Source organism: Macrobrachium nipponense, chromosome 6 (assembly GCF_015104395.2).
Source record: "Macrobrachium nipponense isolate FS-2020 chromosome 6, ASM1510439v2, whole genome shotgun sequence".
NCBI classification, from domain to species: domain Eukaryota; kingdom Metazoa; phylum Arthropoda; class Malacostraca; order Decapoda; family Palaemonidae; genus Macrobrachium; species Macrobrachium nipponense.
Window position 1 is genome coordinate 87,651,688 of NC_061108.1, and position 15,000 is coordinate 87,666,687.

The 15,000-nt window shown below is 33.7% G+C and overlaps 1 protein-coding gene across 1 annotated transcript in view; it reads left to right on the forward strand.

Moving 5' to 3' along the window:
* Window positions 1–15,000, forward strand: part of LOC135216857 (uncharacterized) — a 468,230-nt gene that overhangs the window by 257,520 nt on the left and 195,710 nt on the right. The window contains 1 exon segment of the mRNA XM_064252369.1: window positions 6,542–6,652. Within this exon segment, the coding sequence (XP_064108439.1) occupies window positions 6,542–6,652 (111 nt within the window).

A 15,000-nucleotide genomic window follows, 5' to 3' on the forward strand; every position in this document is an offset into this window, starting at 1 on the left:
CAGAAACGTAATACCAAAGAAGAATGTTGTGGATTATGGTTTTAAAAAGGTCTAAGTTTGAGAATGAACTTCTACATTAATATCCAGATAGAAAAATGCTAAGCTCCTTATAAGATAGTGTGATTTAAGCATGTATTTCATGTATGATTATTTTTAAGGTTGCTCGCATTTGTCACAATAAAATGAAAAGAAATGACGATTGTGTATCGGTTAAGAATGGCTTATCCTAATTTGTTGTCTATGGAACAAGATTTACCATATGATGAAATGAAATATGAAACTGGAAGTAGGATTGGTAAAAGATAAAATAACCCAGTATCCACCGACACATAGCATCCATCCTCGTGGTAAATATAGACATTAACTTTCCTATAAAGGAAAAAATAACCAAGAAAATTTCAAGAGGTAAATTGCAGATGATGGGTAAAACTACTTGCATGGAAAACGGAGGCATCTTCTAAAGCTGGTATCACACTAGTCATTTCTTGCTCGTGGTTTTGGCCAGCATCCAGCCGATGCTCGCGAGCAAAAGTGTTGTATCGTCACACTAGGAGCTCGTGGTTTCGAGGAGCCGTAGGAAAAAGTAAACAAAACTGATCATCTGATATCATCATGGCGCCCAGAAATTGTCGGACTGTTGCAAGATGCGCTGCAGTGGTTTATTTCTCGGAAACTTACGTGAATGCAAGAGTAACAAAAAACGTTTGTGGGTTCAAGAGTGGCTCAGGAGAGTACGTCCTATCAGCAGCAGCCATCTTGTTTGTTTACACTATGCTGTGGCTCGCGGCTCGTGCTGGCTGCTTTCCGTCCTGTTCGGAAGCAAGAATCTCGAGCTAAAAGCTCCCGGTTTTTCATTCTCGGCAGCAACGGCTCGCTGCTCGAGAAAAAAATGCCTAGTGTGAGGCCAGCTTAACAGATCTTATTATATCAGACGTTTTGAAAATAAGTCTCAAACCATGGCTTTTAGTAAGAAAATTGCTGAACACACATATTCCTTATTATCTTACTTTACATTTGCCACATCTGCTTTTTCATCTTTTCTTCTAAGTAATTTTCGGATAATTTTCTTTTATTTATTTTTTTTTCTTTGTAAATTTAATTATTTTCTATTTCTTGCAGCTGCTCGTAAATAAACTGAAAACAAAATTATTTTATTTTTCACTTCATTTGACATTTTCCCTAAATAACATACAAGTATATTGAATATCAAAAATACTTAGGTTACTAAGGAAACCTTTTTCTACACATAACTTAATGGTCTCGAAGGATCCTCAGAGTACCATGTCATTCTTTTTATCATGATATGCGGTCCTACACACACACACACATATAAACATATATATATATATTATATATATATTATATATATATATATATATATATATATATATAATAAATAAAATATATATATATATATATATATATAATATTATATTAATATATATGTGTAGATTATATATAAATTATATATATATATATATATATATAAGATATATATATATATATATATATATATATATATATTATATATAAAATATATATATATATATATATAATCATTATCTAATATATATATTATATATATATATTATTATATAATATATCATAATATCTAATTCGTATATATATATATATAAATTATATAATATTAATATATATATATATATATATATATATATATATATATTCTATATATAGATAGATATAGATATATATATATATCATATAATATATATATGTATAGTATATATATTATATAGATATATATATATATATATATATATATATATATATATATATCCATCTATCCATCTATATATATATATATATTATTATAATATATATATGATATATATATATAAGATAGTATTATATAATATAATAAATACTATATATATATATATACTATATATATCGAGCTACAATGTCCTTTAATATCTAATTCGCTCTACCTCGGAATTAATATATTTTCATATATGCTTAACCGAAGGGGAATTTTTTCTCGATAATAGATTTACCTGTACTGGGCGCGAACGCAGGTACATTATAAATCCAGGACCGTCAGTGGAAGCGGTACCACCCAACCGCGAGAGGCTAAAAGGTATATGTCGTCTCTCACCTCAAATACTTTCTCGCGCTGAAGTATTCGTTGGTTTGGAGACAACATCAACCCGCCTCGACTCCGGTAGTTAAGTAGCGCTTTTGACAACACGTAGCATTTTACATAAGTCATATCACATTACCGTGATTCATATAACATATATCGAGCTACAATGTCCTTTAATATCTAATTAGCATATTAAGGACATTGTAGCTCGATATATGTATATGAATCACGGTAATGTGATATGACTTATATATATTATATCATATATATATATATATATATATATATATATATATATATTATATATTATATATATATATATATATATAGTAGGCGATGGCGTGTGCAGATCTGTGAGTGTCTTTACTCTGTTTTTATTATTATGTATCAAAATTGTAAAAACAAAAAACTACCTGCACGTTGAGTACTCCATACCGGTGCTAACAGTATATAATTTGGTGTCAAAAGTCTTTCAGAATTGCATTATGCTTAATATATTATGGTAGTGATGATATATATCTCCACCATAATTCTAACACCAAACCTTTTGATCCACAAAAAAATTTTATGTGAATCGCAACTACATTAAAAGTAATTTACGACGTTTGTCTCCGCTAAAAGCCCTATTAATTACTTGGTTTGACAAGCCCCTCTTTTTCTCTCAGAAGGGTACAGCATTCAGTATTTTCTTGAGTTGTACTTAAACGTTTGGCTGTTTTATATCTATGTAGGTTTCTTTAGTCGGGATGATCTATGGTTATGTGAAATTAGAACTGATTTTGCTTATGACACGGATAAGGAGAAACTTTATTCCTGTCTCGCAATTTTCTCTGCCTATCCTGTGAGAACATTGTAAATGAAAGAGCCTGTAAGGAGAGATACTTTTTTTCTGGATAAATCCAAAGAATCCTCAGATGGGATATGAACAGTGAAAGGTCTTTTATAGGTTAGGGGAGGACATGGGAAATTAGGTAATTTATATATACCCTCCCAACCAATGAAATGTGTAGGAAATTCATCTAGGTCAGTCATTTAAAGTCAAATGCTGTGGGATATAATGGACCGTATTGTAAAGTAGATAAACGATTTTTTTTTAATGTAACCTTTTAAATGGAAAAATGCTGCGACATGAGGAAGGTCTTTTTCACTGACGCCAACGGCTTCAGCCGGTATTCGTATTGTGAACTGCTACTGCAGTGGTAGTAAGAAGTACAACCCGTTCATTGCTGCCGTAGGAAGTGCCAATGGTTTTGGTTAATTTAAACGAACCTTAAGGCTAAGGAGCCTTGTATGGAAATCATCTGTTAGCTGAAGGCATCGGTTTGCAATTCCCCTACCAGTAAATCTTGTTACAAGAAACCGGAGAAAGAATAATATAAGATCGTATGAAGTGCTTCATGGCCGATTTATTTACGGAGAAAAAGATGAGTGCTTTGGCATTTATTGAGCAAATGTGAAAGAGCATTGTAGGCAGAGATGGGGAATGGAAAGAAAAGGTTTGCCCTTAGAATATTAAAATCTCAGATCTAGGGAAGGAGTAATTTTTGTGGCGTCAGGAAGATATAGGGGAAGGATGAAAGTGTTCAAATGTGATATTTCGAGGATTGTGAGAGTATGATAGCATATTTATGAAGGAGAAAGATTTATGGTGAGCGAGTATAGGTCGGGACGGGAAAAGATAGAGTAGAAGAAAGGGGTTTTATTGATGAGCTTGAATAAATGCCTTGCTGAATTTGGCGATCGCGAAATGCTGTGTGCACTAGGTCTTTTAAATCCAAAAACGTTATGGAGAATAGATTGAGTAGAAATGAACTTTGAAAAGGTACTTCATTTATGGACATAAATAGTCTTCAGAGGAAAAGTTTTAAAACTGTATCTGGGAATGAGAAAAATGGAGAGATGAGGTGCATGTTAGATTATACAAAACAGGTGAGGAAAGTAAGTTGATGGATGTAATGGTAAGAAGTGAATTGGCTGGGTGTATATGTAACCAATATTTATTTAGAGCAAAGGTTGGCAAGAGGGATATAAGTGAGAGAAAGATGATACGTACGAAGTGAAAAAGGATTTTTGTTAAAAGAATTTGTTTTCTAAGGAAGCAAATGCAGAGGGAAGATTAGTCACTAATTAATCTCGGAATCATATGTACAAAAAAAACAAAGAATACTATGAAGAGAATACACTTTTTCGGTATATTCAGAGTATTTCGTTAGTGTCCTAAACATACTGTAGAAGATAGAAGGGGGGCAGAACTGAATGCTGCAGGGGTAGAAGTGGTCATTGTAAGATGTTGATAACTTGTGCAAGCGACAGTTGGATACGTAAGCCGAATGAAAACGTATTTGAGTGGCTGATCATGGTATGTAAAATATGCCTGAAACTGAAGAACGGTTCCATAGGAATGCCTGTGAGGAGCAATTGTCCCTAAGTATAACCGTAAAGGGACTGAGGGGAATGAAGTAATGTAGCTAGATAAAATATCTTAGTTTACCCTAAAAGTCTAAGGTGGAATTTCAATTGAAATAGTAATAGTGATGATAAAAGGTTTGATATGAGGATGAGGGTGTGGATTTGGCGCTCGTTTTGAAACAGTTACGTGAACATTTTAATGGATCTCGGTAGATGCTGATATTCCCTGAGTAAATTTTTAGATTTTAGTTTCCCTTTTTATCAGTGCTGTAAATATGGGTGTGACTAGTTTGATGTAAAAGCTAACCTGAGAAAGGGTTTTGTTTACTTTAATGTTTGTTCAGTATTTTTACGTATGAAGTGATGTGAGAAGCCAAGGAGATCGAAGTAGAGATAGGTGCAATCAAGTGTGGAAAGTCCGATGTTTTCAGATAAAAAATTACTTACAGCGAAGAGAAATTATATAATCTAATAAAAATAATTTAAAAAAATTAATGTTTTGTAAGAGAAGGAAGCAGAGTAAATGCGAGCAAATGCAAAGTTACAAAGTTAAAATAAACACAGGAATGAAGAGAAAAGGACAGTGGGAGAATAAAGACGGTTGTTTCAAACTGGCATTTGTATTTAGGAGTAAATATATCCGGTGAACCAGGAGGGTATTAGTATGGGTAAAAAACCAGATGAAACTTGGATTGTCTTTGTAATCAATGTGGACTGTATGAAGAGATTACTGAGCAACTATCCTCGGGAAATTAAGTATGGATAGATTGCTTGTATAGTGTATATGGAAAACGAATATTTGAAAGGAAGAAAAATCATTTAAAAAAGGTTAGCGTAAGTAAAAAGGTGAGCCATGTTGCATTAATGGAGAATGATAGGTTGGTGAATGAATTGTGCGAACCGAAGGTGTTATGAAGGAAAGAGGAGGTACAGATAGAGTGAAATTGGTTTTGGAAAAAAAGTACCTTCTAGAAAGCTAAATTGCATGCAAACTTCTTGTGTACGTGTATGAAAAACTATTTTGTTTTTAGTCTTTCAACAGGAAGTTTATGCACGAACTGGCTGGCATTTAGCACAAGAATGACTGCCATCATCATTATCTTGTCTTTTCTCCAGAAATATTCCATTTGACAACGGTATACACAGCGAGACAATAAAATTAATTTTCACTTCAGATGATCTAAGTTTCTTTCCTTTACTTACTTTAATCGTCTGATTAATTAATGTAAGGCAATCACTTTTATCTGCAGGCTCAAAATTTTGAATATGGTATATGCATTGGGAAAAATGTTTATGATAGGTAAACATAAAGATTTATTGAAATGAATGAAATTGCCACCGTGATACAAAAATAGATACTGGAATTAGAAAAATTTGAGCAAAAATGAATGCAATTATATGTAAGGGTGAATAGTTCAATTATAAGAAGGGTATTCCATTGGATGGTGTAAGAAAAACAGATTTCAGCATTGTTTTTTTGTTGGTCCACAATTTAATGGTCGATGAGAACATATAAAAATAAGAAAGGTTCAAAGGAGCATCCCCAGATACCCTAATTGCAAGTAACTCATAAACTCGTTTCCTAAGTGACTTATAACCAAAGGCCTATAAATTCACCTATCGAAGTTCCTAAAACTACATGAGTGTTTAACTTTTCTGTACAGAGTTGTGGATGAATTGAAGAGATAGTTTAGAATGAAATCCTACGCAAGCAAAATAAAATATTTACAGGTAGTGGTTCTGTGTTACTTCCTTTTTGTTATTGCCATATTATTCAGAAGAAAACACTTTTAGGGATATAAGAATTACATGAATTTTCATTTGAAGAAATCTCTCACAATATCATAATTCTCTCTCTCTCTCTCTCTCTCTCTCTCTCTCTCTCTCTCTCTCTCTCTCTCTCTCGTGTGTGTGTGTGTCTCTCTCTCTCTCTCTCTCTCTCTCTCTCATCCATTAGTATTATACGCAGTAAATTGAAGAATTTCATCGAGCTCTAACTTTTTTTCTCTCCTTTTTCCCCTGCAGATCCTCCAGGATTCCCCCGAATCCAAGATGAAGCCGGAAGACGTCTTGAGGGTCCAATAGGGCCTTACGAGGACAGCTCAACCATTCGAATGATGTGTCTCAGCTCGGGAGGTAAGAGACGACACTGTTGATATGGCTTTCCGAAACCAAGTAGAGTTCAGATCATACGTCACACGCCTTCATCTTCAGTTAAGATCATGCGTCACACTCCTTTATCTGCAGTTAAGATCATGTGTCACATGCCTTTATCTGCAGTTAAGATGATACGGTACAAGCCTTCATCCTCAGATCATATCATACGTCACATGCCTTCATCTTCAGTTAAGATCATAGGTCACACCCCTTCATCTTCAGTACAGATCATACGTCACATGCCTTCATCTTCAGTTCAGATCACGCGTCATACGCCTTTATCTTCAGTTTAGATCATACTTCACTTGCCTTTATCTTCAGTTCAGGTCATATATCACACGCTCTCTCTTCAGTTCAGATCATAGGTCACACGCCTTCATCTCCAGTTAAAATCATACGTCACACGCCTTCATTTTCAGTTCAGATCATACGTCACAGACCTTCATCTTCAGTTCAGATCATACGTCACACGCCTTCATTTTCAGTTCAGATCATACGTCACAGACCTTCATCTTCAGTTCAGTTAATACGTCACATGCCTTCATCTTCAGTTCAGATCATACGTCACACGCCCTCTCTTCAGTTCAGATCATAGGTCACGCGCCTTCATCCTCAGTTCATATCATACGTCCAAACCGCTTCCCACCTCTTCTTTCAGTTCCATATCATAGGTCACGCGCCTTCATCCTCGATTCCATTATCATAACGTTCCCACGCCTTCTCTATTGTTCATTTCATACGTCCCACCAACTACACGGCCTTCCCCCAAAACCTTCATTATTCAGTTCAGATCATACGTCACACGCCCTTCATCTTCAGTTCAGATCATACGGTCCACAACCCCTCCTTCTTCAGTTTCAATTCATAGGTCAACACGCTTCCATCTTCAGTTCGAACTAACGTCACCAAAACCTTCATCTTCAGTTCAGATCATGCGTCACACGCCTTTATCTTCAGTGTAGATGATACGTCACACGCCTTTATCTTCATTTCAGATCCCTTCATCTTCCTTCCGTTTTGTATAGAAAATGGGCTGATTCCTTAATTCTTATAAATGAGTATTGCACCCAATGTATAGACTGTCCATTGTAATTCTGATGCTCAAATTAGCTTCAGCCTTTTATTAGCTGAGGCGAACGGTGGCTATAATTTAGATATCGAGCAAATGTTGTTTTAATGGCAGTGCGCTTTGTTGATCTTCGTTATCTCCCAAAGCACTAAATTATAATCATATACTTTCTGTTTATGGCGTCTAAACTCCACTCATGATTACATCGTCAATGTATGAACATTTATTTGATTAACAAACTACTGAAATTGAATCTAGGATTCCTTCATGCATGAATTGAGAGGTTGTTAGTAATATTGCCAATCTGCAATGGCAGAATATAATTGCTGAAAAAAGTGCTTTGGATCGTATGCTATAATTGAAATTTAACAGACTTCTCTATATTAATCACGGAATTTACATATCAAGTTGCATCTAAAATCAAGATAAATATGCTGATGGCTTCTAATTAAAATTGGGCCTTGGAAAATAAGGTAAAATAAGAAAACAGTGCCTCCTAAATTCCGACGTAAAATGACGAAGATTGGAAACCTGTAATTACCATAATTACTGAGATTCAGATAAAAATAAATATCATAACTTTTGCCTTAGAATGGATATCTGAATTACCGAAAAATTGGTAATGTAAAATATATAATTTAGGTAAATACAATGAACGACTACGACTATGGACGATAGATTTAAACTATCTGTTACGATGAATATATGCAATCGTTCGTCACAAACATTACTTGGCACATTTGCAATTAAATTTAATTATTGCGTTATATGAAGAGCCAAAATGAAATAATAATAATAATAATAATAATAATAATAATAATAATAATAATAATAATAATAATAATAATAATAATAATAATAATAATAATAATGATATCTTCTTAAAAAGGATGACTGCCTATTGCTAATTAATCTTATATTGATTCTACCCGATCCCCAATTCATCTTCTGGAATGTTTTACGAGTTTTATCGCATCGTATTTCTAACATCACACCCTTCTTCGAAAAGAAACCAAACAAGTAAAAACTCTGTTAATAAATTTCCTCTTTTGGCTCAGTATGAACATTGGCCTCAAGTTGGTTGGTGCATATTTATCAACGTAGAAGAGAAATGAGTCATAAGGAAAATTGAAAAGACTCAATATAATGATATCTTCTTAAAAAGGATGACTGCCTATTGCTAATTAATCTTATATTGATTCTACCCGATCCCCAATTCATCTTCTGGAATGTTTTACGAGTTTATCACATCGTATTTCAATACACACACTTCTTGAGAAAACACAACGTAAAAACTCTGTTAATAAATTTCTCTTTGGCTAGTATGAACATTGGCCAGTTGTTGGCCATTATCAACGTAGAAGAGAAATGAGTCATAAGGAAAATTGAAAAGATCAATATAACAATAATTCGCACGAAGCAGCCATCCTTTTTAACAGAGCTTGCTTAAGAGTGGGTTTACTTCCTTCTAATAATAATAATAATGATATAATAATAATAATAATAATAGTAATGATAATAATAATATATTTTGGTAAAAGACCCTCTTTTAGGCGAATACTGTTAAAGAGAATGGCAGAATTAAGCGAGTTGATTTTATATATTGTCTTTTTCTATTTTTTTATAATCCGCTTCTCTGGCTCAGCGATGTTTCTGAGTAACTGGCCAATATTCATATTCCCAATATGAATATTGGCCAGTTACTCAGAAACATTGCTTTGCCAGAGAAGCGGAATATAAAAAAGAAAAGAAAATAACAATATATAAAATCAGTCTTGCCACTTTCCTTAATAATAATAATAATAATAATAATAATAATAATAATAATAATAATAATATAATACATGGCTATAGGATAAAAGGGTTAGTAAGACAATAAGTAAAGACCTTTTAACAAATTGAATATACCTTCCGCAAACTGTTTATAAAGTATATATGTGGGGGGAAAGATAGGGCGATGATAGGTTGATGAGAAGAACATATTATTTATAAGTGCCAGGGGGTAAAGAGCAAATGAAGACTAAGAAAGGGTTGGATAAATAGGGCAAAAATAAAAGGTGTGTAAAAGGAGGGCTTATCATCAGGGGAGAATGAGAATATACGCAAGGTAACGTGGTTTGTGCAGTGCGTGTAGAGAGGTTAAATGCGCTGATGAGTAGCCTTCTTTATATGTGTATGATGAGGATAATGATAAATAATTTCCTATTTTGTATTGTATATATATATATATATATATATATATATATATATATATATATATATATATAATATTTGTGTGTGTGTGTGAGTGTGTGTTTGTGTGTGTGTGTGTGTGTGTTTGAGTGTGTGCGCGCATGTTATTATATATAGTTAGCAATTTTAATGAAGACTGGAATAACATATAAGCCATTGCTTTCAGTATCACAAAATGCCTTTCTTTTTATTAAATCTGATATATTTATAAGGTTGTATAAGAGAAAAGGGAAAGAACGAGGACATCTTTGGTAGTATGAAGAATTTAAATAATGGTATCGTCTTTGTCGTACTACCTATTGCCATTCAGATTTGGTAAACAAACGAAGTCTTGGACTCACTCGGACCATTAAAGATGCAATACACAAAGAGGCCAATTTTTGGCAGCAATATCATTTCCCAAGCTTAAATGCGGAAGTCAGGATGCCAAAAGATACCAGAACATTTACTAGTAACAACTCTGTGCCTTCAAATCCTATAAATATGTTTATGTGATAGTGAAGCTCAGCATTTCTTAATTTTTCAACCGTGTCCTTATGTTACTGTAATAATCTATTACATTGTGAATATTTTTACTTATTATATACATTAAAAGCATTAAAATGCGTAATGCAAACAGAACTGATGCTTAGTCTTGACTGCTCTGTCAAAAGATACCAGTGAATATTGAGAAGAGTTTTTAAGACTTATGATCAGTACCGCAGCAGAAGCATTTATCATTCTTATATGTTGCTAAATAATGACAATAACAAAATAATGCTGAAAAACTTTGCGTAAATCGAGAAGAGCTCACTCACAAGTACAAGGGGATGAGAACAGAATAATGACTCAATTCTACAAGTAATTGTACATGTATAAACATGTCGGGGCCGGGCACACGTACCTACAAAGGCTGGAAAAGCGATACCTGTGAATATTTATAAACACACAAATGTGCACGCGCAGGCACAATCATCAAGAAAAATCTTGGAAGGCAATATCCACAGCGTCGAGATGATGGAACGCAGGCATCTCTGAGCGGCACAAAAATTTATCATCAGAGGGTACAAGTCGACATACACAGAGAGAGAGAGAGAGAGAGAGAGAGAGAGAGAGAGAGAGAGAGAGAGAGAGAGAGGAATTTCTGAGAAACTATTTTCGCCGCGGTGATAATACCTTTGTTCACAAATGTGGTGAAAACAGCAATAAGACAAATTATATGAACGAGCGTAACATACAGCATCGGATTCAGTGTTCGGGCATGGTTTAGGGGCATTATTCCCAAAAAATATCGTTTTCGGAAGTGACCAAGTGCTTAGACGTGAGCCACCGGTTTATTCACTGATGTCTATTTTCAGTTTCTCGTTCCCCTTTTCATTTGTTTTCCAGTTTTCATGATAAAGAATGTATTACAATAACATCATTCAAATAAATGTCCGAAGATCCGGTAGCTAATGATACCGAAAAACGAAAGGATTTTGTTGACATTAACAAGTCTGAAATAGATGAGATGAATATTTTTTTCTTTTAAATATCACCTCTCTATTCTTAAGGAGCCATTGTGATAACATCTATTTTTATGTTTTACCCAAATCAAAAGGACACCAAATGAGTTATGAAATGTTTGAAATTCTTTTTTGAATACAATAAGTCATCAGAATATTCAATGTATTTATGGATTAGTTTTCATAAAACGCATTGAATATGTTTTAAAGTTTTACAGGAAAGACAATGAAGAGCCTTGGGTTCTTAAAACTGATAGTGGAATGTCCAGAGTAGTATGGTAGACGACGGTCTCCAATCCTTCCATATTAACTTGCAATTATCTTTGGGAATTACACATTAGCATATGCGTAAGGATCACAAGCGAAACATTTTGAAAATTAAACACGAAAACAACGACTAGGTTTTGAAGCTATGACTTTTGTAAAATGATTAGAGTATTGACAAATCTTCTCAGAATTTTAAGACTTTTCTCAGCATCTAGTGAGAAAAACAAATTAGGAGGCATGTGACATGTGACTCATGGTGACAAATAGATATCAAGAATATGAAAATCAAACACTGTTTGGCGTAAATGGCCCTTTGAAATAGAATTTTTCTTCTCTGGGTTGTTAAGGGTGTGTGTAGTGTGCTGTTATCCTTAGGAATTCTATACGTTTTCTGCTTCCCGAAAGTTTTCACTAATGGTTTAATATTTCTGCTGGAGAGGTTGCATCGACAAACATTGAATTTGGCATGCTTTTTAGTCTATATGTCAAATTAAATCATCAAAACAAGGCTGGTTTTACGCCTCAATATTTATATTCTCTGCGGGATAGAATACTCAATAATTACTCTCCAATGACTGCTTCGACTTCTAAATACTAGGTTGAGGTTCAGTACTTATTTCAATTATGTTGCTGGTGTGTCCCATTTACCACGAATATAATTTTCTGTTATTGAGCCACAGAAAATATATCGATATTAACGATTAAACCACATTTATTTCCGAACATTCATTCAGAATGGATTCATTTACCTCAACCGAAATTGTTCATGGTTACAAGTAGAATATGCTATCTTCATCATCTGAATTACAGTCACTCCAAATAAATTTATGGCTTTTCGGTAAAGAGATTGTGCCATAACGTATATGTAATGATAATAGTAGAGTTGAGGTTTAAAATTCATTTGCCAAATCATCCCTTTCGTAAACACAAGCCCTACCGAGATAGACAAAAATAACTACTGTTCATCAAAATAAGATATTATATAATAAACAAAAGGTCAATATTATTTCTGCTCATACTTAAAACATTTGGAAACTACCTCGCTATGCTTTTCATGGATAAGAATGTTATTTAGGTATCTTATCGCATTATTATAAGAAACTGAACACATACGGTAAATTACAGGATTATAGAACTTTTCAAGATACGATCTACAAAAACAGATGAATAAAAATATGTTTTCTAACAGGTCATTTTATGGCAAAATCAGTATATGCAGAAAAGCAGTGTAAGGTAGATTCCAAATGTGTTAAGCAATAACAGAAATTATCTTGAAATTAAAATAATGTCACTACCGATGAGTTGATAGATTTTCGTTGCATTTCAGAGATTACTCGAATACACACACACAGATGCACGTATACACAGATATACATTATATGTACGTACGTATATATATATTTATATATATATATAGATATATTATATATATATATATATATATATATCGATATATATATATATATATATATATAATATATATATATATATATATATATATATATATATATATATGTATATATATATATGTGTGTGTGTAAAACAACGTATATTACTCTTTATCCCTATTTATGAATACAAACTTCTGCCTGTACATTCGCTTAAAGTTTAAAATACAACAGAATTTCCTGACTCCATACGGACGCCAATACGAATCCTCAGGAGGATCCGCGTCCTTTGAAGCACCTTATTTCGGAGCTCCAAACTTTCGTTGAACCATGTCCTAATGAGATATTAGTCACTCACGGCCAATTAACATATCAAGCGCTTCTGCCGAGAGCAATCTGCAAGCAATATCAGGGATTCTCCGCTTCCTTTGAAACGAATCATCAAGAATCCGTCTGGAATTGCTGAAACATTTTTTTATCTTCCTCGCTTATAACTTATGCGCCGCAGCCATTTTAGGCAATTGCATGCTGTTCCATTTCGGATGCAGGAAGCTGTTCGCGTTAGGTTTATTATAGGTTCTGATATATTCTTTGCATTTATCTTTAATATATTTTGTACTTTTACATATTTTTTAATAAATTACAGCTGAATGGATTTCATATTTACATATTTATTCATTTCCTATTTTTTCTATTAGTCACTTATAAATATATATTTGTAAGTACTGTAATGAAGGAATGACTTGTTCTATGGTTTGACATTTTAATAACAAATGTTATTAGAACTTCATATAATGTTTTCTAATAACGCGTCTAAATACCTGACTTAAATGGCATTTTTTTATTGGTTGTAGTAAGTTCTATCTGATTCAACAATATAAGCATCGATACCTGCATAGCTCATGACTGAATAACTGTCTGACCTGTAGACGCTTGACGCTTGTCTACAGGAATCTAGGGACATTTGTTTTATATTTAAAGAAGTTCTGTATTGTTTCCTTAGAATAAGTCGTGGGGTGTTATTTCCGTGTGATAGTGCATTTAAAGATGATACTAAGCCGGGTATCGTCCACTGGTAACTGGTACGGTAGCAAATAAACTCTCCATGTAAAATTAAGTGATAGCTAATTCGCCAGGGTGTAGGACTCAAGATTTCACAATGGGGATGAGTCTACTGAGGGTTTCTTGAATGATTCATGTAAGGGTGTAAGGAGTTTCTAAGTTCTAGTTCCTGATTAAAAACCCAACCTAAGACCTGATGGAAAGCCTGAATGTGAGCATCAAGAAGATTTGTCAAGTTATTGTGCTATTAACTTCCCCATGATCATGATAATCTGCCACCACGCTTTGCCATGGCAATGTAAAGTTTCATAAGATTCAACTCCATATGCTCCTTAACTTCGAAGATGTAAGGTCTATGGTCTTTACAAGACTCATTCGCCTTATGTCCCCTGCAAGAATTCGTTAACATTGTGGTAACCACCTTCACCTGTGGCTTTTGAACACCTTTTTCAAGAACTGACTCATATAAATTAAGATTTGTTAACATCTAACTGCATAGTTAAACACTCCAATGACGAAAGCAATACCTGCAGGAACCAACCTATCTTTGTGGTCAATCATAAAGATGAATTTATTGCTAAGAGTGATAATTCCCAATGGCCGAATGCAAACTGCACAGACATTCACAGATCTATTTCTACTGCCACCATAGTTAGGTCAGATCCTTGATGCTGAGGAACAGAATTAATCCACGTACGAGATGTTTCTAAGAAAATGTCTGATGATATGTACTTAATGGAATGTAATGTAAATGAAACGGGGATTACCTATGAGTGTCTGAATCTGCAATTTTTCTATGCTTGGAAAGCGATAAATGTTGACTAT